A 25,851-nucleotide genomic window follows, 5' to 3' on the forward strand; every position below is an offset into this window, starting at 1 on the left:
GTAGAGCTCTCATTATACAAGATAACTGCCTGGGCTTGCTTTTGCTCTCACCCGCCTTCATATAACTAAAAACTGATTATTTTCCTACATTTTTGTTGTCTTCTTCCTAAACAGCTCGGAAGATGTGAAAACCCCCTAACTATCCCCAAATAATCTGTTTAGGAGAAGAAGGAAAAAAAAAAAAGAAAACCAAACAAACAAAAAAACCACCCCACCATCCCAAACATTTTTTCCACAAGACACTACCACAGAATTCTCTTCTGCCAAGAGGAACTATTAACTACAAACTTTTAAGAATCCTTCTGTGGGGAGATGATAAAATCAACATTAGGGATTATCAACAACTGGTTTTGTATGTTCAGTATTACTACCTACAGTGGCTAACAAGAAGAAGGGAGACTCTGTATCGGACTGTGTGGCATTTCTAGAACAGATGATGCAATCTTAAAAACTGCGTGACTGAAATGAAGTAAAACCAGCTTTAGACTTGCATGTTCACTTTTCGTGACAATCAGATTTTGTTCAGTGCCTATGGACAGGTGTTCAACTAACTCCTACTTCAAAATTCCTTCCATCATCTACATTTTGCATCATAAAAACCTAGGTTATCTACTAAGCAAAATAGAGTCACAGTTGTTAAACAACAGGGGTTTGCTATTCCTTAGAAACATCTGCAAAAGCAAGCAGACATAAAATTTGATTAGTAAAATACACTATCCTATATTTTACATTGCTATTTTGACCTACAAACAGCTTACACAGATAAAATTTCCAAAGATGGAGTCGCTGTTCAATTAAATACCATGTAGATAGTCAAGCTTTCTAGCACCCATGTAAGATATACCCAAGGTATATCTTTGGTGGAGGTGCTGTAGGGGAAGAGTTGGTCTACTCTCTATTTTTTAATTCTATGCTTTGGGCCAGGGTTTACAAACTTAACAGACACACGCGCAGCCAAAGATACACAGACATGTTAAAAATATTCAAATTTTAAACTACGTAAAATTATTTTGCTTAATTAGTCTAAAATTCTAATCCAAAGTGAATGAAAGGACTATCACTGGTCTGAATTTATCTTGAATGAATGCAACTTGGTTGCATTTCTCCAAAGAATGGTAGATAAGACGGTCTGCTGGAAAGAGCTAGAAGAATCTAATCTATTTTCATTCTTTCCAGTAAACTGCAGAATTCTCTCAATGCAGAAGGCCAAAGGGAGTGCAAAGATCATTGGGTAAATATATAAAAATAATTCCTGACAAACAGCTACTGTAATTCAAAGGAAACAATCTACTACCTCCTCATTTAAGCAGATGCTTTGAATCAGTTTTCAACCTGTGGTCAGGGACCCCCAAGTGGGAAAGAAAACACAGATAAGAAAACCTACTGTAAGGCAGATATTCCTCATTTCAGTTGGAAACTTGCAGGTGTCAAAAAATTATCCATTTCTGAGAGGACTAGTTGGGAACCTCACCTTAAATAAATAGGTGAAGCTGTTCTAGTTAACCACCTTCCAAAAAGAGCCTCAAATCACAATACCATATTAAAAGAGCACTGCTGTGCACGTGTGCAGAAGAAATGCTCCAGTTAGCACTTCTGCTGACTCTTAACATGAAAATTTGAAATGAGCCTCCTAGGGTTGATAGTTTCGAACAAAGCAAGTTCCAAGACTGAGCTTAAAATCTCCATGGGTCCAAAAAACCAGTTTAGACAGGTACTGAGAGAAAACATTTTCTTTAAATTCAACCTTGAAGGACTCCAACTCCAAAACCAAACTTGGAGCAAAAAAACCCCAAATCACACCTGTTCACTCTCTGTTCTACTTGCATCTTAAGCTTCTTTGGTATTTGGAACTACAGTGTCCCTTCCCCTTCGGATGCAGCCTTAGTTTTGGATGGAATGCTACACAGGTGGCTTGCATTTATCACAGGATGCCTACATCTTTTGAAGAACAGCAGGGAAAATGAACTTTGAGTCCAGCATATGAGAGGCCTTGCTCTTAAGGTGCTCATAAGGATGTGACACCACTCCTGTGGAATCCAAGAAATCTGATAAGGAGACTGGAAAATGGAGCTGTCAGAAGCAGAAGGTCAGCACATTGTAAGGACATGAAAGGACTAGAACACCACTTCTGCTCAAGATAAGAGTTAAATGCAAACCCCCATGGTGATTAATAGATGTGGCAGATGCAATCACAAGTATTGTGATTTTACCAATCCCAAGTATTTATGTCTTCTCCATTTCCATCCCAGCTCCCATAACTGCTAGAGCTGATCTAACAGCTCACCAATACCAAAAAACCAAGAGTGGGAACTCTCCATCTCCCATCTCCCTTTTCTTCTTCATTCCAACTACGTTGCCCCTTCTGGTAGTTCTGGTAGTTACAGCAGTAAGCCAATTCACCTTTCAAACTGAGTAGAAAACTATTCATGTGAACTGTTCCCTTTTTCTTTTGGCCAAGATAGTTTTCTGCCAGTTATGTGAGATTAATTAACTTACCTTAGGGTCCAGCAAGCAGCACATAATGCAAAGCAGGGGAAGTCAGAGATGTGGTAGTAGGGAAATGAGCCTCCCCCATCTCAGCAAGTTGTTAAGACTGAATCAAGCTGTAGGATGAAATTTCACCCTTATAGTCCAAGCCCAATGCAACTTAAGCATGTTTAAATTCTGGCATAAATTCAGCCATGCGGTTAGCTACTTCCTGGAGTTGGTTTGGATGAAGACTAATACTAAGTGCAAATTAATTTTCAGCCAAATCAAATCTTTGAACCATCTCACTCAGTGCCTCTCCAGGGAAAGGAACATAACACCAAGTACCAGGACATCCTGAACATGCATTAGTTTATGCTGTCTTGGAATTGTACCTGCAGAGGGTAAAGGCATGACCAAATGGAGCAGCCCAGGTAAATTGCACCTGCAAGCAGGAGAACATGCTCTCAAAATCCAAGATCATAATCAGACTTTAGTCTGAGTTCACAAACTGCATAAGAAAGGAAGAGGAGTGAGGAACTACAGGTCTGGGGAGATGTGGAGTAAGGTGCAAGAAAGGACTCAGGAAGGGAAGGCAAACAAGGAGAAGGAAGATTTCAAAACTAACTTGAGTGGGTATCTGCACTGTGCTCTGGGAGATGTCTTCCAGCACCAGCAGTACATTTCCCCAGCTCACTCTCTCTCTGCGTGTGTGCCTTGAGAGAGAGAGATATCCCCAATACTCAAAAATTGTTGATTCCTTGTCCACATTACTAATAAGAAGTTTAGCATTGATATTTGCCCAGAATTTTAGCAGTCAAAGAATATTTCATGGTCCCTCTCCCACTCTCCTACAGGCTCTCTTCTTATGGAAACTGGAAAAATCAATCTCTGGAAATGAAGCAATGCAAACAAGAATCCTTAGAAACCTTCCAAATACTACACTAACAAAAATCATTATTTTGCTGCCATGTCAATGCATGTCATAATACTATAGTTTCCATAGACATCATAACCTTGGCTTTCATAGTACTGTATTCACACAGCTTTTAAAAAAGAATATGCATTAAACAAACAAAAAAGGTTGAGCTGCTTTGGAAAATTTTACGCTGCAACCTATAGAAAGGAAACCAAAAGGGCTATCCGTTTACTGTAAGACACTCTTCTTACTTCTCTCTTTTTTCCAGTAGATACTAAGTAGACTGTCCACTGACAACTGAAGGTTGGAAAAGATTTGTGTGATTCTGCAATACTGTCAACCAGTTGATCAATTCATGTTCTTGTGAAAATAGCCATCCAACAACTCCTGTACTCATAAAGACTGTTTTTGTTGTTGTTTTTAATTCGTCGGAAATATGGATTGTTTTTTCAGATGCTTAAAAGTGGAGTCCAGTTACCACAAAAGTTTTAAAGGTAAAATCTGTTTCAGGCATTTTATTGTGACCAATGTATGCAGGGGACTTTACTATGTTCCCTAAATAGTCGGAGTTAGAAATACAAAACCCTAATTTGTTGTTAACTTCCATGAAACTTAGCTGTTAGCTCAGAGAACTACTGGTGTTAAGTCATCTTTACCAATGGCAACCGTACTTTTTTTCCCCGAGAACACTAGCTCTGCCAAATGTAAATTCCACGCCCTACAGTAATTTTTTTTTAAATTTTCAAGTTGCATCAGCTTACTATGGTTTAAAACAGCAATAATGCAAACAAACACCCACTGGGGTTCAAAAGATAGACTAGTAGTGCTTACACAGCAGAGTCAAGTGATTTACAAATGTCACTGGAAAATAGTTACAGAAAGTTACAAAAATAAGAAGTCTGAGTGTTTGTAAAAATCATCTTCATACATTTTGGTTCAGAGCCTATGCTCCCCAGACAACCAATGGCACTTCCAGTTCCTTAGCATCCGAGCTGAAAGCTGACTTCTTTTCACTAAGTATGCACAGAGCCCAGAACCGTAATCTAAGTACCCTGATCAGAAGCCTAAAGTTACATTCCGTGAATATTCCTTTCAGGGTTTAATATCTGCTAGTCGACTAATGCAACTGATGCTTGAGCCCCCAAAGAACATCACGAATGCCATTAATCACTACCTCCAGTGGTTTATGAACACTATATTTAAAAAAAAAACAACGACTGCAGAACAAAGGGTCCTCAAAAATTCTAGATTATTTTAGTTTGCATGATTTAAAAAGTCAGGAAACAAAACTGAAAGGAATGATTGGGAACATTTAAATTACAGAAGCAATGTTTCCAAAAGGTCCAAACACCAGTAAGAGTCAAACTTTTGTAATAACTAACCTTAGTATTAGAGTATAAAAAATACAGACTTTGTATCCCCTTTTGTGATGAAAGCACGTACACGCAGCTTTACAATCCATCAGTTTATTTATACCATGACCACCACCTTCACACTGATGAGATATTTGCCTAAGGGAGCAGAGCCAGGGTTCTGCTGAAGCAGATGCAATACTTCAGTGGTAATTGACTACCTTTGAATAAACCAAGTCCTTCTCTTTAACAGCTCAGTTTAGGTGAAACTGCTAGTTAAAGCTGCACTTAAGGAAGTGCATTGAGAATGCACTCTTTGGAGAAAGCATACGCAGGGAACTGGTCATACAGAGCAGGAAGTCCAAATTTTCTCAGAAGTTTACACACACTCTCCAGCTACAAGGTTCTATAGGAATATTTAAAACCATTGTTCTCTTGATGCTGTTTAGGATTATGAAATATTTACAGCCCATATGTTTTTTGAAATAATATTTTATATCATCCTAAACCAGTATTAAATACATAATAAATCATTTTTGTACATAAAAAGAATTGATACCTCTCCTATCACAAATACAACACAAATTATAAAAACTGAGATGCCAGTAACAAAACACACATTAATAAGTGAGCAGAATTCCTTTTGACTGACCCCATGCATTGGCAGAAAACATCCAGCCTCTCGGATGAGTATCAGGAACATTCAGTCACTCTTAGCTGTATTAAAGCCTTGCACAAAGAGTGAGGAGACAGCAGCATAAAATGAAATAAACTGTTAATTTCATCACAACTCCAGAGTTTAAAATGAAACTCTTATTATTGAACCAAGAGGAGGAAAAATAATTTTCCTCATACAAGGTAACTAGACTTCTCTCAAAGCAACAAGAACCAGTTCCTTCTCATTAAAATTTTCTCTTCCCAAATGCTATTCTGAGCTCAAAGAAGATTCTGAGTTAGGTTAAACTATTTACTTTCCATTCAGAACTGTCATTTCTCTTGCTTCCAAAATGAACATTAAATTACCTCCAGAAAGGAATTAAAGCATGAGATAGTATGATTGAGTTATAATGCCTTAACAAGCTTCTTCAATGGCTTAGAACCTGGCCACATCTTAAGGATGCACCAAAAGGCACATTGGCCCTGACACAAAGGCTATTCTTCCCCAGCCAAATTTCAAGTTTCTGTTCTAATACACAAAGCAATTACAGAAAAGCCAGCTAACTTTTTTTTTTTTAAATGTTGAGAAATGATGTTTCCTCCCTTTGCCTTGTTCTTGAGAACTGTTGTGAGAGCTTTAATGAAATCTAAAATGGAAACAAGATCAGCCAGTGGCCCACATCTGCCAGGGAAAATTTCAACCCAAAAATAAATGATGAAGTTAGAGGTGCTGAAAGTATGTTCTGCCAGGAAAAAATGAGACTACTTATGGAGAGCTAGTGCCACCAGACCCTCCGTAATATCAGAAACATTACAGATAGAGGAAGTGGGAAAGGGGAATCTTTTATACAAAGTGTGGGTAGTGCTCTGATACAGTAGGTGTGAATAATGCCCTGCATACAGTACAGTCAATGGCAAGACAAAAGTGTTCCCAAGTCTCTAAAAACAGTAGGCGGGGTGTTTGTTTTGTTTTTCTTTTTTTAATTCCTGTAAACTGGTAAAGGAATTTTGCTTTTAATATCCATTCAATTCCACCAGAAAAATACCTGTGCACCAATTCATCATTTCTTACCTGTGTTCCCATCCCCACTCTCCATTGATGGTTTACTGGTTTCTGACGGATTGTTCATTCTTGAGTCTGCATTAAAACAGAAATAAAGATAAACTAATACAGCAAAAAAACCCCCAAATCTATTCACACCTTCCTGTCGAAGGGAAATACAGAACATCAGGAATTTGATATGTTCTTCACACTAATTTGGATTATAACACAAAAAGAACGATCAGAAGCAGAACACAATACTGAATCTTCCAGATAAATAGTTTCAAAATTTTGTATGTCATTATTCCCATACGTGAAAATATGGTGTTAAAAGGAATAAAAAACAGCATGCTGGAGGGCAAAGATAGGTAGGAACTTAATTTTCAGTACAATGAAAGTCATAGAAGAAAGAAAAAGGGGGGGGGGGGGGGAGGAACAACGACTACATCAAGATTCAAAAACATTAAGTCTGACCACCATGGCCTACATAATTCTTGTGTTGTTCCACCCACCCCCACCCCAAGAAAGGAAATTCAGTCATTATAATTAAATAGATGCCATTTTTCTAATACTGCTTTTTTATTTTACAGGAATATCACTGATACCAAGTTATTTTATATTTCCTATATATTCATGCAAAACCATACAAATATAATTCCTCTTCCTTCTCCCTCTGGATGAATCTATTGAAAAGTCTGCTCTTGGTTTCAAAGCTTGTCAGCTGAATATAGTGCAACGCAGAGGGCCTCTCCAGATGGCAGACAGAGAATATAGTTTCCTTATATAGGAATCTATACAGATGTTCTGTGTACAGCATCAGCTCTCCAGCTTATTACCTCCTCATTCCTTGCTACCGACCTCAGTGTGCCACATTATCACAACCCAAAATTACAAAAAGAATCTCAAGACAGACCAGTTCATAAAATGAAGCGTAAGCAAATCCTTAAGCACATTCTTCCATTCCCATAACCAGTTAAATGCAAGTTCAATGAGCTCAAAATGAACCCTTTACTCCAGGATATTCTCTTGGTAGGTGCTTAAAAGGTTACCTCTGCCATGTGCTTTCATCAAAGCAGTGATTTCCAAAATACCAACGGGCTGAAGAAGAATACAGTAACAGCATTAACTGCTGCATCTTTCCTCCAGATATTTCCAAGAACATCCAGACACTTCACTGCTTGGCAGTCTATGAGAGTTGGAAATGAGAAGCCAGACTATTGGCGTGTACTATCACCTGCTACTGCCCAGAGAGACCAGTGCCACCCTCAGGCTATCAGAACCAGGGGCGACAGCAGCAGAGGAACACGACAGCAGCAGAGGAACACAAGCACAAGCCAGGAGGAACAAAGCATGTGGACAGGGCCTGAAAACAGGAGTCATGATGAAGCCTGGCTGGGAGCACGGGGTGGGAAGAGGAGGGAACTAATTAGAAATGCAGTATGTGTGAGAGAAAAGAGACATCAACCTTGGAAAAACTCCAATAAGCAGTTAGGAAACACAATTTAAGATGTGTCAATATTTTTAAAACTAATGTAATTTTCCACTTAAACAACTGCTGCAGTTGAACCCAGTAGGGCCTAGAAAACCCAGAGGACAGTAAAAAACAGGAATCTTCCCCCAACAAGTTAACTCAACCTCTCCAGAGCCTCTTCTCAGAAAGCTCCTATGCCTACGCTTAAATCTTTCCAATGTCAGCCACATGTAAAAGAGAGCTAACTATCAATGTTACTCTTAGTATAAAGACAGACGTGTTAAACTGCTTTTTGAAAGGGGGAGTGAGTGAGGAGAAACTTTCCAGCTGAGCGCCTCTGGCCCACACTTCAGAAAAAGGCAGCAAGTTTTGCCCCTTTTTCACAACCTCTGCTTAGTAGATTCAAGCTATGAGTTCACAGTCTTGAAAGACAGAGCTCTGCTAAGGTTGCAGCTACAGAACCCATTGCTTCCTGGGTCCTTATTTTGTCATTTTCCACATATGGATAGTAAGATCCACACTCCAGAAACAGAACATGGGTTCCATTGACTGCACAGAATGTTTGTCGTTGATGTGTCACTCCCTGCTGATAGATCTGTGTGTAAAACAAATACAAGTATGTTTCTATCTAGAAGTTGCATGTACCTTAAACAGCGTTTATTGTTGTGGCAACAGCACATTTATTTAAAGTGATTATAAGCAACGTTCATTTGATAAACAGCATTAGTTCATTCCTTGACACACAGCTGGCTCCTGAAATTAGTTTAGGTTCAGAGAACACTGAATGGGAGACTTCTCTTTGGACACAAACATGAAGACTCCTCATCCAACAGGCAAATGAGCAAAGAGGGCTTAGAAGTCCAATGCATTTGGTTGTGGAAACTAGGCTAACTTATGGGGCTATTGGACATAGGATGTATTTTTTAAGCCCAGAGCACAAGGATAACCTGAGCTTGTGATAGCACTGACCACAGAAGGGAAGAGCACAGGTTGAGAAGATCATCTCTCAATAACATGGGATCCATTCACTGAACCACTTCAGAAAGCTCCTGCAAGAAAAACAACACTGGGCCTCCCCTATGCTAGTTGGTTGCAGAAACTGAAGTATTAAGAGCCACCATGCAGGATACTAATGGTAGAATAAACGAACTAAACCCGGAGAGGGGACACAACTGTCCTGTGCACAGAATTCCAAGCAAGGTAATGACTGTTCCCTCTGTATGAGGAGGCTGATACAACAAACCTTCCTGCATGACCAGCAAGTTTGCTCAGGACAAAGTCATACCTGTACAGACCTCTTTTCATAAAGCAACCAAGACATGTTTTTCTTTCAGGCTATGTTGCAAAATAAATCCTTATAAAAAAGGTTTTCAGTGTTTCCTAGTACTAGACATACACATAAAGTTTATGCAACTACCAAAAGCATGTCTAAATGAAGACTATTTTATTGTACAGGTTCATCTCTAACAAAGACCTCAAACAGTGCTATTGCAAAAAAGCAGCAAGTTGGATGAAGAAATATCTTTCTGGTACTGCTCAGGTTCAAACGAAGGATAGCATCCATTATTTCACCAGCTGACTATTTCTTGTTCAATCTGTGGGCCTTCTGCATGTAAAGCATCAAGAACAATGTCGCTATTTCCATTGCAAATGGTATGACATACATGTGAAGCACAAAACAGCTACCAGCAAAACAGACATATATCCGCAGGATACTAAACCTACGGATTCGTTATATGTCAAATAAAAAGTTTATTTGGTTTATGCATGCTCATATGATTTCTGCTTTAAAGTTAAAAGAATAAACAAATGAAGTGGGCTAAAAAAACCCAAACCATAATGCCCTCACCTTTTCTTTTTCCTTTAGATCTTACCCGCGTTTTAAATAAAGGCCCTGGGCTACAACTTCTGCCAACATTACCTAAAAACCAACTCCACAGAAGGGAGAATCGAAAGCAGCAGGCGCATGATTGAAATCAAACTCTCAGGAGTGAATACATTCAGTACTGCTACTCCACTAGCAGGGCTGAGGGTGTTGCAAGGCAGTGCTGTGCCAGGCTTTCACGCACCCTCAGTAACATTTCAAAAGGTATTCAAAAGAAAGAAGCAGCAGACACTGGACCAACCTGGAGTATTAGGGACTGTACATAGCTAGTAAGACACAGAAAATTTTAACATGGAATATATCATTAACTATTTCTTTCCACCCATTAAAGTGGAACTGCCTAATACTCCATCAGCACCAGCAAAAATGATTCATTGATGCATATAGGAAAACCAAAGTTCAATGTGAGGGAAAACATGTCAAGAATTCACTAGAAATTCATGTTCAAAAAACCACTTCATATTCAGAAACAAATATTCAGATGTCTGCTTTAAAATTTAACATCCAAAAATATATTCTCTTACTTTGACATGTAAGTTCTTACATGAACTTATATAACAGAATCAAAAGAATAGTAAGGAAAAAAAAAAATCTATACATTGAGCTTTGGGGAAAAAGCCTTGAAAATAAATAAAACCTATCGTAAAATTGGGATGGTCCATTATTATTAAAAAAAAAAAAAGACATGAATAAGAAATTATGGCATGTCTGTTCTGCAGTCCTGATGGAATCTCAGCACAGGAAATCTATTATCCCAGTAACCTTAGGCACAGCTTGCAATGGTATCAATGGCAACCACTGTGGACTCCACCTTATTTTCTATTACGTATGAACCTTGTTGTTACATTAAAAATACACAGACATCATGTACATTCTGTTGGGGAATGGTTCAATACAGCAACTAAATTCTTTGAGACCGGGACTCTCGCTCATTCATTTTAATGCTTTAAAATTCATAACACACAGATATGCAAGTCAAGTCCAGTGTTTGTTAGAAGCCAAATGCTTCTCAGATTGAAATCCTAAAAGCAAAAGGTTTGTATTAATACCATCCAAGCCTAGCAGCAAATCTCTCTAGTGCAGAGGAAACGAGTTCTCCTGGAGTGAGGGAAAGACGAAGAAAAAAACAACCAAACCATGTATTTCCCTGATACAGATCTATCTATCTATCTTCCAGGCAGCTACTTGCTGACGATTCACTGGTGAGCTTCAGCCTTACAAATACCTTCTCTAGCCTCTGCATATGTGATTAAGCCTCTATGCATAGTCAACCTCACAGCCTCTATTTCCATATTAAACGCTTATAAGAAAGAGCTGAGCTGGTACCCACCTAGAACGTAGTCGCTGCAGTCCAGCATTGCTGTGGTATCCTTTACAGGTTCAGATAGTCCAAGGAAAGGGAGAATGGCAATTTCTATCAAATCGACACTACTGCTCTCCACCGAACAAGAAAGGGAGTGGGGAGGTGGGGGAAGAAATACAACTTCAGTTACACCATAGCAATCTTCAACTGAACAGGGAAACTTCAGTTGCTCTGTGGAGTTTTAGTCTCTCCTACTAGCTGTGTCTGACATTGTCAAGGCGACTGAAGCGTGAAAAGTTCCCCTTTTTGTAATAAAATAGAAACAAAGATTGCAGCTGGCAGTTTCCATAATGAAGCTTAATCAGTATGCGCCTGATTAGGGCCTTATGCAAATCTCCCCTCGTTAGCACAGCAGCCAGCACTTTGAAGTCCATGAACAATTCATTTGCAGAGTACACTGAAAGCGCTCCCTGCATAATTTAAATCACGGTATAAATATTTATCAGCTCATTTGCATATTAATTGGCAGTGCATGAAGGGAAAAATTATCTCCCGAGTGCCAGCATAATAATTAGGGAACAAAATGAATTTTCTTCCAATAGCTTGGCTTCTCAGCCCTAACTCAAGCACAGTACCACAGGGGAGCAAGGAGGGGAAGAGACAGAGTTCTGTTCAAATGCCACTGAAATGACACGTACAAATTAGAAACAACTCTACAGACTTAAGCACCTTTAATCTTATTCCTGCTGGCAACAATAACTTCAGTAATAAAGGGGATTTGGAAAAAGCATTCTACACAATCCAAATAATCCCACGAAAACAATTAGCAAGGTAGAAGCTGAACACAAAGCTGTCAAACCGGTGCTTGCACATCTGCGTGGAGTTTTCCACATTCAAACACAAACTGTCACAAGAAGGTCCTGGGCAGGAAAGAGAGTACCACCAGGGCAAGGAAGCGGCACGATTCCCTTTAAATGGCTAAAGAGCTTGGTGATTCATTATCGGGTAATCCCTTTGCCACGGCCAACTTAACAGCAGTGGATATGTCAAGTATTGTGTAACATTTGACACCCACTAATCTATCCCGAGTGAAATCAAAATAGATTTAGTCTTTTGCTTTCCAATGACTTCCAAGAAAAAAACAAAAATCTATTACTAATCCTTTCCACAAGCGTTCACAATATAGCTAAACAAAGCTTACTGCGGAGCTACGGTTTTTGAGAGGGACACTTTACACCCGGGTTGCATCTTTGAACCACTCAATGATAACCAGAACACACTTGCTGCTGTGATCATAGTATGCTGAAGGACTGGAGAACTGGGAAGAGGCTTTGGTCTGCAGAGGAATCAATATTCCACAGAACTCAGTGTCCTGATGAACTATGAGGCTAGATTAAACCATTTCAAATAGTTTGTTTACCACTCAAATACTAGTGTCCTAAACAGTAAGAACATTTATATAAAAATTCAAGTGTAATGTGGACATCACAACACTTAATATTACATATTCTGATCAGGAAAAGATAATGTGATGATGCAGGTGACTACAGGATTGAGCCACCCACTTCCAGATGTTAATGCAAATTTAAAGTAGTTTTTTTCTTTCTTTTTTCTTTAAAAAAAAAAAGCTAGCTGTACTTTTCTTCTCCTCATTTCTGAAGTGAATTCAAGCACCGCCTCTCCAAACAAGAGGGAGTGAGAGAAAAGGGACTTCTCAATCATCCAGTACTGACTGAAATTTATTTCTACGCTTGACCTCTTCTTCTGTTCAGGTTCATATCTCTACTTAACACAAGACGTTCCCTGCTATATATTTAACATGAGTGATCTGCACTTGAAAGAGATTGCAAGAAGGGAAGGTGCTCCCAACTGCAGGGAAACAACTGCGTGTACTGAATAGGTTCTCCTAATACCTTGTTTCCAACTTGGTTTTCTACTCATTCACGTGTCCCATTGAGACCTCTTGAGGCACGTCTTCATGGTTTGCAGACCTTCAGTAAACTTCACTCTTCCATACATGCTTTTGGAGTGCACTGGGAGATAACCCCTTTGCTTCATCAGAAGAGTCTGGACACAAACGGTGTAACAAGCCAAGCACTTCACAAAGCAAGTGCCAGTTTAAGTAGTGGCTGAGCTGAGGCAGCCAGAAGCACAGTAAGAGGACAGCAGTGTTATCTTTAGGATCCTTCTCAAATGAGAGTCTGTGTTCAGCTGGTTGAACACAGGTGCAGCATCAAAAGTGCACGACCACAGGAAGTGACCGTTAAAAGCAGGCACGTGTGTAGCGATGGATGACTTGTACCAAACAACAGAACAAGCAAACAGCAAGCAAATAAAGGCCAGGGAAGGATGTACCTGAAGCAGTGTTAGCAAGTATGCTGGTGCTACTCATCGTCCATACTATCAATGTTGGACTGACAGCTAACAAGGACAAGGCAGAAGTTTTCTTCCCATTCCTGACTGTGCCAACCAATCTGCCTTACAAAGGCCAACCCCCACAAGTGTTCATTTGAAGTGTAACTTCCACTAACCGGCTAATTGAAATAAAACCTTATACATTGACTTTTCAAACTAACAATTGGCAAAAACAAAACAAAACAAACAAAAAAAACCCCCACAAAACCAAAAACACCCTACCATTCTTCCACTGACCACTTCATTCTTTGCCAATTTTATTATCTTCCCTTTTATGCAAGTTCTTAATTTCTGGCCAAAAAAACCCCCCATTGTTTCATTTAGGCCGCACACTGCAACTATTTATCTGGTAGGCTTCTGAAGGAGGCCCGAAGACACAAGTAGGAAAGTCTGGAGAGGAACAGTGCATACCACACTGCTTCAAAACCAATGGCAGAATATGCTAGCTTAACTTTCTGTTTAGGTTCTGCCACATCATTGGCCATTCTTTTCTTTCTGGATTCTTACATTAAAAGTTACTTAACACCGTGAACCAAACTCATAGTTCTGGTACTCACATTTAAGCAAAATAAGACTCTGGGCTTTGCACACAACGTTTCAATTTTCCTCCAAAGGCACCTCTAACAAGAGAAAGTGGTGCACCCTGTGATCATCAGTGCAAAAAACTCTCCACACCCCACGCAACTACAGACATCTCAAAAATTGTTTCTCTCCTCTTCACCCAATTCTGCAATTCTTACATTGATGATTTTTCCCCCATAATTCTATTCATACTTTTCCTTAAAACCAAAGGAACTAAGCCACTAACATGGAGCCAGGTATGACAAAGGCAGATGTTCTTCAGTCAAACACTTCAGAGTCTGCAGATAAGACTTCAGGAAACTCTTTCTACCCCATTCTCCTCTTCACTCTTTACGTGTCTTCCATACCTTCCCATTTCAAATGAATGCTTTTGCTTTGCTGTTTGTCCCACCAATACATCACTTTATTCAGTTCTAATTATTATACTTGATACTTTAATACCTACTTTTTGGAAAGGGAACCTCATTTTCCTCTGCAGGTTGTGCAACTCTTGGTTAGATCTCCTTTTGCATCTTCTCTTATTTCTCCTCCTGTTTTTTTTCCATTTATTATGCCCAATTGACTGACTAATCTCCACAAAATTATTCTCCAATGTCATCTATTGTAACTAAGTGTTATAGATAGTGAAAGTTGCTACGAAGTAGGGGGAAAGGATGTTTAAAACCTTATCTTCAGATAGTCAGTCGGACTTTTTTTTTTTTTAAACAATACTAATGAGGCAGAATTAAAGGGATAAAAGGCAAAGCTGTTATCAAAATTATTCTATTCCACACCTTTGTGGCAGAAAAGAATCTTCATTTTTATATACATATGTTTCCATATATTAGCACAATGTCATTTACTACATACTCTCAATGACAGCTAGGAAATTTCTGCCACTAGCCAGGCCTGTGACAAACGTGACCTTTGAAAACTTCATGGGCATGCTTTCTGATATAACATGGCAAGATTACCCAATAAGCCAACAACTCATTACTTCCCTTTTGAATGGTGTACTTGGAATGATACAAGGAAAGCAAATATGGTATTAATTGTAACATATTAGCATACTTCCTTCATTAGTGTATTAGTGTCTAGTATATTTTATCTTGAAGGACCACTGAAGAAGACTGGTCACCAAAGCTTTGAAAATAGTGCATGACTAAGCACAACATCAATGAACACTGGCAACACTGAGAGTAAGGCTGCTTTCTATATGCCACGCCAGTCAGGACCTAACCTGACATTGCACAGAGCTACTACATTTTAACTCAAGACATTTCCAAGTCTCCATCCCACAAGCTAAGTGAAACCTAATAAAAATTTCATCAAACAGGACTCCAGTGTGCTATAGAAAAAATTATAAAAATCACGTACTTCAACAAAATAAACTGTTGTTAAAGTTGGCACAATCCTCTTAGAGTAATTACGAACAGACAGACAGACACCTGTTCATAGTTATGGCTGCAAACTAAGCTCTAATTTTAGCCACCACCTTCGACTTTGGCTAAAAAAATTGATTTTATCTGAAAATTGCTAAGTTTGCTCTGAAAGCCTAAGAGCAGTTGTCTGGAAAAGTCAAATAAGATTGGCCTGTTTTACAATTACCGGTCATTATGCAATTGCTATGAATTGGAATTTTAGTCTACATCTAATTTTACTTCTCTCTCACAAACTCAAATCACAACTATCCTTTCAAACTTTCCACCACACAAAATGTCTTTCAAAATTCTTTCCTGTACCTTTTTTGAAGAAAATTAAGTATGCAGACAGCTAAGGAGGAATGCTAATTCATCTTATCAGTGCAGGACAGCAAATACTCATAAGCACCTCACACATTAATATAAAGAGGTTTGTTTGTGGGTTTGGTTTTTTAAGTCTCACTTATTTTTGTCCACAGAAGGTAGCAGCTATCATGGTTCAAGTAATTTTTTTATAGTAAAAAAACTGTGGTCATGACAAACTACAGTACCACCATATGAGGAGGGGAAAAAAGAGGAGGGGGAGTGCCAGGAGAGAAAAGAAAATAAATACCCTTATTTGAAAATTACAGCATTATAGCTTTCACAAGCAAACTGAGCCTTATTTGAAACTCATGGCCAATTCTATCATTCTGGTGCATCATCTGAACAGTTTTGCCCTCCCCTTACTGCCTACAAGCCATAGCACATAAGAAAGGATCCATATTATATTTACATAGAAGTTTTTCTTTCATTCTGTTCAATGTTTTCTTTCCAAAAGCAAAGGATATAAATTCAGTGCAGTCAACCTTTGTTGTTCAAAACCACAACTTTGATCCATGAAACTGTCATAACATTTACTTAGAAATCATGGAATATTTTGAAGAGTAGCAAACGTTAGGGCCTTTACACCTCCTGATTTAAGCACTCATGTTTCACTTCACACTGACAAGTATTGAACACCTGGAGCAGATGTATATTGTTTTATTAGTAAACAACTCTTATATTTTATTACTTTTACAAGATTTGCATGTCTCACATTACTTTTCAAAAAAGTACTGCAGGACACAAAGTAGAGAAAGACTGAAATGAAGATTGATGTGAAGTTACTTGAACAAAACACAGGGGAGTGCTGAAGAACATGATCAGTAAAACTTCAAAATTTATCAGAATAAGAAAAAAAAGAAGCAATCTAAGGGCACAGGTGTATGTAACAGCAGTACTGAAACAAAAACCAACCAAACAAAACAACAAAAAAACCTCCCACCACCTTGAAAGCTTGCAAGCTTTTACGGGATGCTGCAGCTTGGGGCAGTTGGAGAACCTGGAGCACTGCCAGGCGCCAGCCACCATGAGGAGTGGGGTGACCCCCAAACTTCCCCTGGCAGGGAATATCAGCCCATGCTTATGTATCCCCTGGAACTAAAGTGGTCATCTCTTACTAGTCGTGTGCTGGGATGACATTTATGGGAACATGTCTTCCACATATGCAGTGACTACTGAAACTGTGCACACATTTGAATGGAAAAGGTAAACGCAGTTCATGCTACCAAAACCCCAAGCAATGAAGATGGCATAAATATTGCTAGTTTCAAATTGTTATTGCAATACACATTAAAAATACCAAGTAGTTGAGTAAAATAAATATTCTCTAATAGGTAAATCACAACACAATTGATCTGACAACGTATGAAGGCTACTTATGCCAAGTTCAAATATTGAACAGCAGTATTTGTTTTAGCAGTTGCACGACCTATTACATTTAGGAAACATCACCGTATGTGCATTCCAAAAGCATTAGATTTGCCTCCCCATGTCCATCCACATAACAGGGAGAGGTCCTCAGAACTTCAAAACATTATTTTTAAACTCACCTGTAAATCAAAACATAATGCCTTATGCAAACATGGTGTTTTCGCTGTTCTCTACTTTGACAAAGTAGTAATTACTAGTCTAGCCTGATGAATAGGGGCTCTACAAAGAATAGACTAATTCAGTATGACTTAACCATACAATTCAGTTCAGTTTGAATCCCAGAGTCTTCATGCCACTTGTCATTAAATACACTACAGGTCACACTCAAAATACATGAATAGAAGTCATAGATTTAAGTTTATTATGATTTCCACTGAAGCCAACTGGATACATCAAGATCAACAGGAGAAATAGTATTTAGCTCTAGTTAGCATTAGACCAGTTGACAAATTAATAGAAGAAAGCACATGCAAAACCTCTACAGTTCAGGTATGAATCAAAGTTGCACTGCTGTTATCACCATCCTTTGCAGAAACTGCTTTTGCTCTCTCTTCCTTAATAACTATCTCAAATCTGAAGGAGGATATTGCTTTAATGCCCTCAGCACTCTGATCCAGACACTATTAACACCTGTAGGAACCACAAGACATGTCATGAGAATGCTTCTTTCTGAAGCTTAAATTATTTGATCTCAAAGAGGAAAAGGCCAAATTCCAGACAAGCTGTTTTGTATGTTACAAATTGAACAAAAAATTGCCAGATGCAAGATCTGAAGAAAGAAACAGTTATGCACACTGCAGCCACCGATTCCATCAGCACACCTGTCCAAGTATCTATCATTTCGGATGGTCAGAGCTAACCTAAGACTGCATTTGCTACCAGTCAGAAAAAAATAAAAATACAAAGTTCCTGGGCACCCGGGTCTTTAACTTATGATAATTTAGGAACAGTAGAAAGTGAAAACCACAGCGTAACTGCACATATAAAAGTATTACCTACATGAGTTTTTCCAGGAACTGTTCACAAGCACAGTTTTGCCCATTTTAGCAGCTATGCTGTGCTAAAGCAGAAAAGGCTTCGATTAGCTTTTCCAGGAAATAACCACAAGAACAGGTTTACTAGCAGCAATGCTGAAGTGCATGCAGTATGACTACCACCTGTGGCTGTGTTTGCAGAGGATTTGCTGGAAAGACATGCACATTTTATTTGCAGGTCCATGGACACACACCACTGAAGACAGGAACGTCTTGTTTATTTCTCCAACGAACTGGAGCAGAGGTAAACTTTTCCACACTGCCCCACTTTCTGTAACTTATTTTGATTGGAATTGTTAGGTTGACAGACACAGAATACTCTCAAAAGAATTCAACGATCTAGTCGCAAATTACAGGGCAAAAGAAGTCAACTGAAAAAATTAGGTCAAAAGGCTTAACAAAAAAAATTTTAAGAAGTGATACCCAGAATACTTTAATTCTTAGTTGCCAATTCCTCAATAAAACACAAGTTTCATATATGCCTATCTCACCATTTTCACAGAGAAACCAAAAATTAAAAATAGGACACTTAATTTAGGACCCTAAATAAATGCCTGTCAGTACTATGGCCATGGGCCATGAACGCTGAGTCAGCAAAAAGCCATCAGGAGGGCCATAGCTGCACCCCACTCATCCCCGCTGCTGTACTGCCTCCCCTCTTGCGCTGTCACATACAGAACTACACAAGGGAAGTGATCTGTGTTAAAACCACTCCGATCACAAGGAGGAAATGCTAACCCAAATCTGTTTCTTAATCCAAGGGGAGAAATGTTTACCCTGTTGAAGCACAAAGGCAGCAAGGAGGCAGGAACAAACAACTGGGCAAGACTGTTTCAGCAGCAGTATTACCTGAAAACTTCTATTGTCTACAGCTTAAATCCACCCGTATGTTACATATTCATCTTATGACCTCTACCACACAACTTATGTGACAAATAGAAGAAATTAAAATCTCACAACAACTATTTATTCTCTCTTTGCGACACTGACTCTCAGCCCTAATGTTGACAATGCGTATCAATTAGTATACTTACATATGCACATACCCCTCCAATTCCACTCTTGAGAACACTCTTTTTGATTTCTGGTCTCCTCACACACACCATTTCCATGCTCAAAAATGGAAATGTGATTCCTACGTTGTAAGGCTTAACTATATAATAACTTATTTTCATCAGATGTGTTGAAGAGGGCATTAGAAATACAAGGTTTTGAAAGTAAAGAAAATGGGGAGCCTTGACGAGAAACTAACAGAAGCAGCAGCAGAGTAACAGCTACGATTATACCAGTAAGCAGTTTAGCATAGACCTGGCTTAGAGTGCTAAACCCCAAATTCAAGGAATTGTTCACAAAAGAATTTAAAAATAACTACTAATAACCCTATAATATCATAGTAGACCAAACTATAGCAAATAAACAAAAAGTACACCTTTTAAATGTCTGACGCATCTATATAAAAAGCCCGTATATTGGTCTACAGCAGCACAACAGGCTGAAAACTTGAATCTTCAAGGGAGACCAAGGCTCCAGTGACATTACAATAGATCAGAACTGAAAATGTTTACAGGTAGACAACCACCCATTAACCTCAGAATTATTTTACATATATGAACTTTATATGTTTTAAATACAAACTTATATACCTTATATCTATTTATACATGCTTTATGTGTGTTATATAAAAACATATATACTATAGTGTATATAGTATGTTTTGAGAGAGAGAGATAAATAAATTAAAAAGTACTGAGGTGGTGATCTCAGATTTCTCAAAGCTTCTAAGCCTAACGCTCTGAAAACAGTTTACATGTTCCTGTAAGACATTCCTGCAGAAAGGTACCAAGGCAGTTTGTCAGCCCAATGGAAGAAATAGCATAAAGAGCAAGTCGGCATACAGTGCTGTTTTAATCACTTTTGTCCAGTCTTGGTCAAAAGGCAGCTTGATGTAGTGAGAATGAACAAGCAAGAAAGAAGTAAAGCGCTTAAGTGCCAGGACACCATCATCCCCAAAAATACAGCCACAAACAGCCTGAGAGCTGCCAGCTGACCACTGCTGCTGACTTGAATGAAAATTGTTCCACAGCCACCTTAGGAAGTCACAGTTACCACTGAAAGAAGAGCAATTCAGTAAAAAATCAAGCTAAGCTCTCCAGCAACACTCAATATTGCACTGACATTTTAATATTGCACTGAGTTGAACTAACATGCCATTTTAAAAGAATGACCTGTATTTCCATACTGCCTTCACAATCCCTCACCATCACCGAGAGATTATTCATTAAAAATGCAGAGAAAGTTAACAAATTCTCTGGGATTTAACTATGTTAGAGGCAATAATACCAAAAAACCCCTCTGTGACATTACATTTCCAACAAGCCTCACAACGCTGGCAAAATGCAGCTGAAAAAGGCTACAAAATTCAGAACCGTGCATGAGACTGCAAGAAACAGGAATACGAGCAGCTTTTCCATCCAATGTGACAGTCTCAAAATGACAAGCCCTTTTTTGCCTGCCTACCGGCTAGCCTACACTCCTCTTTTCTTCTTTTGAATTTTCCCCAACTTAAATTGAATGCAAATAAGCCAGGTGTGGTCCCCAGAGCAGTAATCTGCAGATAGTCCCCACCGAGTTCCCATAGCAACTTGCACAGCTGGCCATGAGAAAGAGGTTGTATCTGCTTCATATTGGCTACAGAGTTTAAACACTCAGCGAGTGAAACACCAATTACGGCACCTTGTAAAGGAAACATCTACTAAAAATCACATCCATTTTTCCTTGATTAATACAGCAAAATAAAACTCTGGATATGCTCCTATTTCAGCAACTGCTCAGCACGTAAAGTGAGTATCTGTTATTTACAGGAGGTGATGCCTGCGAAGGAAATGGCTTCTCTCTTCTGCTGCAAGGTACTGAAGTTTAAGAAACACTACACCATTTAGAAAATGCCTGTCATTCTGTAAATCGCAATCAAGAATATACAGCTGACAGAGATAAGTCAGAAACCCAAATACAAATCCTTCTGGTCAAGTTATAAGACTTCCACAAGACAGTAACTCTCTGATAAGTGCTTTGTAATATTTCAAATTTTAACTGTAGTCTTTCTATACCAGCTTTCTAAGTCTCATTCTAGAAATCTAGTCACCCTGCGACTGACAAACAATTGTTCATCATGTACAAATCCTATCCTTTTTTCCTTACCTACAAACATGCATCCCACCTTCTATTCATTCCACTCCTTTCTGCATCCTGCACACATAGCTCACTCCTTTCACCTACATCCATGCCCGCAACTCTTCTCCTTTATGCTTCACCCCAGCCTTCTCACTGTGTCCCCTTCCATATCTGCTGGCTAAACAACAAGGAGAAGGCACTGGGGCTAATTTGGAACCACAGGTGTACTGACTGACCGTAGGTATGTACTTGTTGGTCAACTGCCCAGATAAGCAATACAGATAAGGACTATGCTTTCTCTGCTTTTCCTTTTGCATGGCCACAAACAAGACACCTCTCCTGTACTCAGACTGTGCTTTCAAGCAAGAACAGCCCTATAGGCTTAGGGAAAAGGGCCCGTGTATCCCAGCTAATATCCTATGGCTAGCTGGGAAGCAGGAACCAAAAGCTGATGCTTAGGCAAGAGTGCAGGAACACAGAAGGTACATAAGACACTGCCCCCCCCCCCCTCCCCAGTTACAACTCAAAGACTTTTTTTGGGGCAGAGGATGTTGATAAGTAACCCTCAATGGATTTTTCTCTCCCATGAAACCAGATTAACATCCTGTTGAACCCCTGTAAACTTTTAGGAGCCAGCCTGCAGCAAGGAGTCCCATGGCTTAAGTAGACATTGAAGAACATTCTTTTTTATTTTGTTTTGAATCTACCTTCTTCTGTATCACTACTTCAATTTCCCCTAATTCTTGCACAAAAAGACACTGTGAACTGTAAGCCTCTATTCACCCCTCCATGATACTTCACTGACTTCTGCCATATCCCCCCTTTAGTTCTGTCTTTTCTAGGATGATAATCTCTAGCCTACACAGTTGTTCATAAAAAGTGTGAACGGCTTCCGTACAATGATTCCTAATGCTGCTTTTCTACAATTTTTTCATGTAGGGGTAGAAGAGCTACACAGTACAGTACCCAGGAGAAAGAAGCAGTAATGGATTGTGGCACAATGGTATTTTTTCTTATATTGCTTTGCACTCTGTTCTTCTCCTAGCATTTAATTTGCTTTTTGACTACTTGTTGAGCATGAAAATACAGTAGATATTTCCATGAAAAATCATAACATGAAAGATCTCATACCTGGAGTGTTAAGAGTGCCTATACTACTGCACGTAAAGTCAGGATCTTTTCTCTAACTTATTCACCAGTTTCAGGAAAAGGAGAAAGGAAAGTTTCAGGAGCTTAGTATCATTCAAACAGCATAATTTGTTCAATTTGGTTAAAATTGGACAACTGTTTATGAGGGAGAGCGGAAAGAAAAAGTCAGACAGAAATGACACAAACCTCTCCTTCCTTATGAAATCTGGCTAACATAAAAATAACAACATGATGCTTATCTGTTTCCAAAAGAGCAGGCGGTTGATAAGAAATAGACTCAGTATCAGGCAGTTCTCTTTGTGCTGACTTTACAAAAAGCCTGTCCTTGTACCTGGCTTAACCATCTCTCTGCAAGCAATCCCTATTTTTCAAGGACAGCAAGGCAAGCTTACCCAGGAACATTCAGCTTCTAACTACACAAGAGGCCACCATCATGCCAGCTGTCTCATATGAGAATATACATTTATGAAAGAGGAAATACAAGCAAACACGAACAGTTTAATGTGCATAATAGAAGTTAGCTATAAATTTTACTCATCCATCAACATATATAAGACATTGTACACCTGTGAGCTTTACCCATTACCCCACCTGTGGGAACTAGCCTTAATCCATCACTAACTCGAAAGCTGCTCATTTGCTTAAGTAGTTTTAGTTTTCTTCTTTACCCTTTCTGCATTCCCTTCCAAATTTCTTTTCAGACTAATCAGCAGCACTTCAAAGAAACAGCTGAGCTGGTGGCATTAAAATGACCAGGGAAACACAGAAAGCTTTAACAGGGTACAACCACTGGGCAAGTGAAACATGCCATTTAGTGTTAAAAATGATGACTGTAAGCCCACTCAATTGAAAAAAAAATTTCACAATTCATTAGAAGAAAAAAAAAAAGTTAGTATTCCCCTACAGGCCTGGCATAATTTGCACTTTAAGAACCACATCATATTAACATTAACAGTCCATCGTACGTTAATAAAAGCCAAAGAATTAAAAACCAAAGGCTCTTGGTCTGTATTGCAAGCAATAGGTTTACACAATTTGCAGAAAGAAATGAAATGGGCATACAGGTGGCAGAGTCTGGAATTTGAGAAGCTGAAAAATGAAGATATTTTACACTGGAAGTGAACATGTCATTTTGAAAGAATTTCAAGTGTAGTACCAGCTAATACTGGTATAACAAATAAATATTTAATGTCAGGTGTTAAGGAGGAGACACTCCAAATGCAAATATGCATGCATGCACACACACACACTCTCACTCACATGTATCTTTTATACCAACAAAGAGGCAGGTTTTGTACATCTCAAAAATACAGAGGATTTAAGCACATATTGATTCTGTCCTCTACAGCTCTTATCTCTGCTGTGGTTTCTATTCATGACAGTTGATGGATGCTGAGGACAAACTTGCAATGAGATTGCCCATATGTAATTAGAATGTCATTTGGCCAGATCAGCACTAACCCTACACACAGTACTTGCTTATAAAGAACTTAAATGGGGGAGGCAGAGGAAGAGAGAGGGTAGCAGGGAGGAGTGAAGGTTTTGACTTCTGAAGAGACTTGGAGACAAGCATAGCATTTTTGTAATAAAAGGAGGCCGTTAAACTCTCCTGCGTAACTTAGGCCTCAACTTGCAGGTGATGGATTAGATTAAAAACACTGTATTCTGATTAACACACTCCAAGAGATGGAGCTATACCATTTTCTTAGCTTTAGCTGTTAACTTGAAGACCCTTTTTTATAAGTATAAGGCATGCTTTAAGACTGAAATCACCTAGGATCAGTTTCCAGCAACTGGATCTTGTTACTCACCTTCGGCTGGCTAAAGAGGCTTCCTTAAACAGAAGTCCCCTCACGTACTGTGAGCAAGTCACTGTTCACTTGGTCCAACTTGGTTTAACCAAAGATTCTGAATTTTAAGTTCAGTTTGACAGGTTTTTCACACTCTGAATCCATCACAACTCTTCTCAGAAACATCTCTGGCTTTGTTAGCAACTCTTCTGATGTTACAAATTTCCTAGTAGCACCATAAGGTGCTACTCAACTGTATTTATAATTCAAGTATTGTAATTGTTATCATTGGTACAGTCTTACTCCAAAAGCCATTTCCAGATTGTAATTCATCACAATTCAATTCATTTTTAGACTCAATGTGTTTCAGAGCACAGGCTCCTCTTCCAAAAATGGAACCTACATCTCTCTTGCTAGATGTTTAGCAGACACTGTATTTGGCTAAATTAAAATACATGGTTCATTTCCCAGAAAAACTGGTGAATCTTCGATCTCTCTGTAGTAACTGATCTGATAGTTACAATTCCACCACTATTTGCATCCTCTGAAAGCTCTACCAATGAAGATTCTGTATTTCTTCCTGATCACTGGCAGATACAGAAGAGTACTTGCTGAAGAAAAAGACACAGCTAGTAGATTTTGACTTTCCATTAACAACTATATTGAGATTTTTCAGTTATCCTGTCCTTAATCCTTTTAGTATGTGTTACTATTGATTTTGTATCACTTTAATTTGGTAATCAATGAAGTAAGCCATTCTAAATCAGCTACATTATAAAAGAGTGCATTTTATCAATACAATTACAAACCAAAGCTTTAATCTTAACAAGAATTGAAAAAGCTTACAGCAAATTCATCTGAAAATACTTTCTCTCCTACCCCAGAAAATTGTATAAATTGACATTAGATTATTTTTATTGACCAAAAATTGTCTATCAGCAAATAAAATTATCTAGTCACTCAAGTAAGTGCAACTGGCCTCTAGCTTTTGAAATAAACCTGCCCCATTTTTTCACATTATTGACTCACTCTTTTTCCACCCCCTCTCTGCAGCTTCCTTGGCCACTTAAGATTTACTGACATCAACAAATACATAACATCAACAAATTAGAGAGATTCCTTTCCAGTCATTGTAAATTAATAAATGCAAGCTGCCTCATCCTGCAGATTTTAGAAATCCAACTCACAATCTCAAGCATTCCTCTCCCTCCCCATTCCCGTTTACTTTGGGAATGGCATTTTCTCTCTGTTTTTCGGAAACACTTAAGGCCACTTAAAAGCAGGTCAGTATCCAGCCAAGTTCAAAGACTGCATTCTTACTTGTGACCCTGATGTTAGAGTTAAGAACATGTTATGACCCCTTTCCTAATGAGCAAACAAGGTAGTTCTCAGTCATGCCAGCTCACCTCAGTAAGCTTGCG

The 25,851-nt window shown here is 38.8% G+C and overlaps 1 protein-coding gene across 5 annotated transcripts in view; it reads right to left on the reverse strand.

Moving 5' to 3' along the window:
- Positions 1-25,851, reverse strand: part of POU2F1 (POU class 2 homeobox 1) — a 108,303-nt gene that overhangs the window by 37,900 nt on the left and 44,552 nt on the right. For all 5 annotated transcript variants that reach the window (XM_072885608.1, XM_072885599.1, XM_072885579.1 and 2 more), the window contains one exon: positions 6,467-6,532. In XM_072885608.1, the coding sequence (XP_072741709.1) occupies positions 6,467-6,532 (66 nt within the window). The remainder of the gene's footprint in view (positions 1-6,466; positions 6,533-25,851) is intronic.

The sequence above is a fragment of the Ciconia boyciana genome, chromosome 1 (assembly GCF_034638445.1).
Source record: "Ciconia boyciana chromosome 1, ASM3463844v1, whole genome shotgun sequence".
NCBI classification, from domain to species: domain Eukaryota; kingdom Metazoa; phylum Chordata; class Aves; order Ciconiiformes; family Ciconiidae; genus Ciconia; species Ciconia boyciana.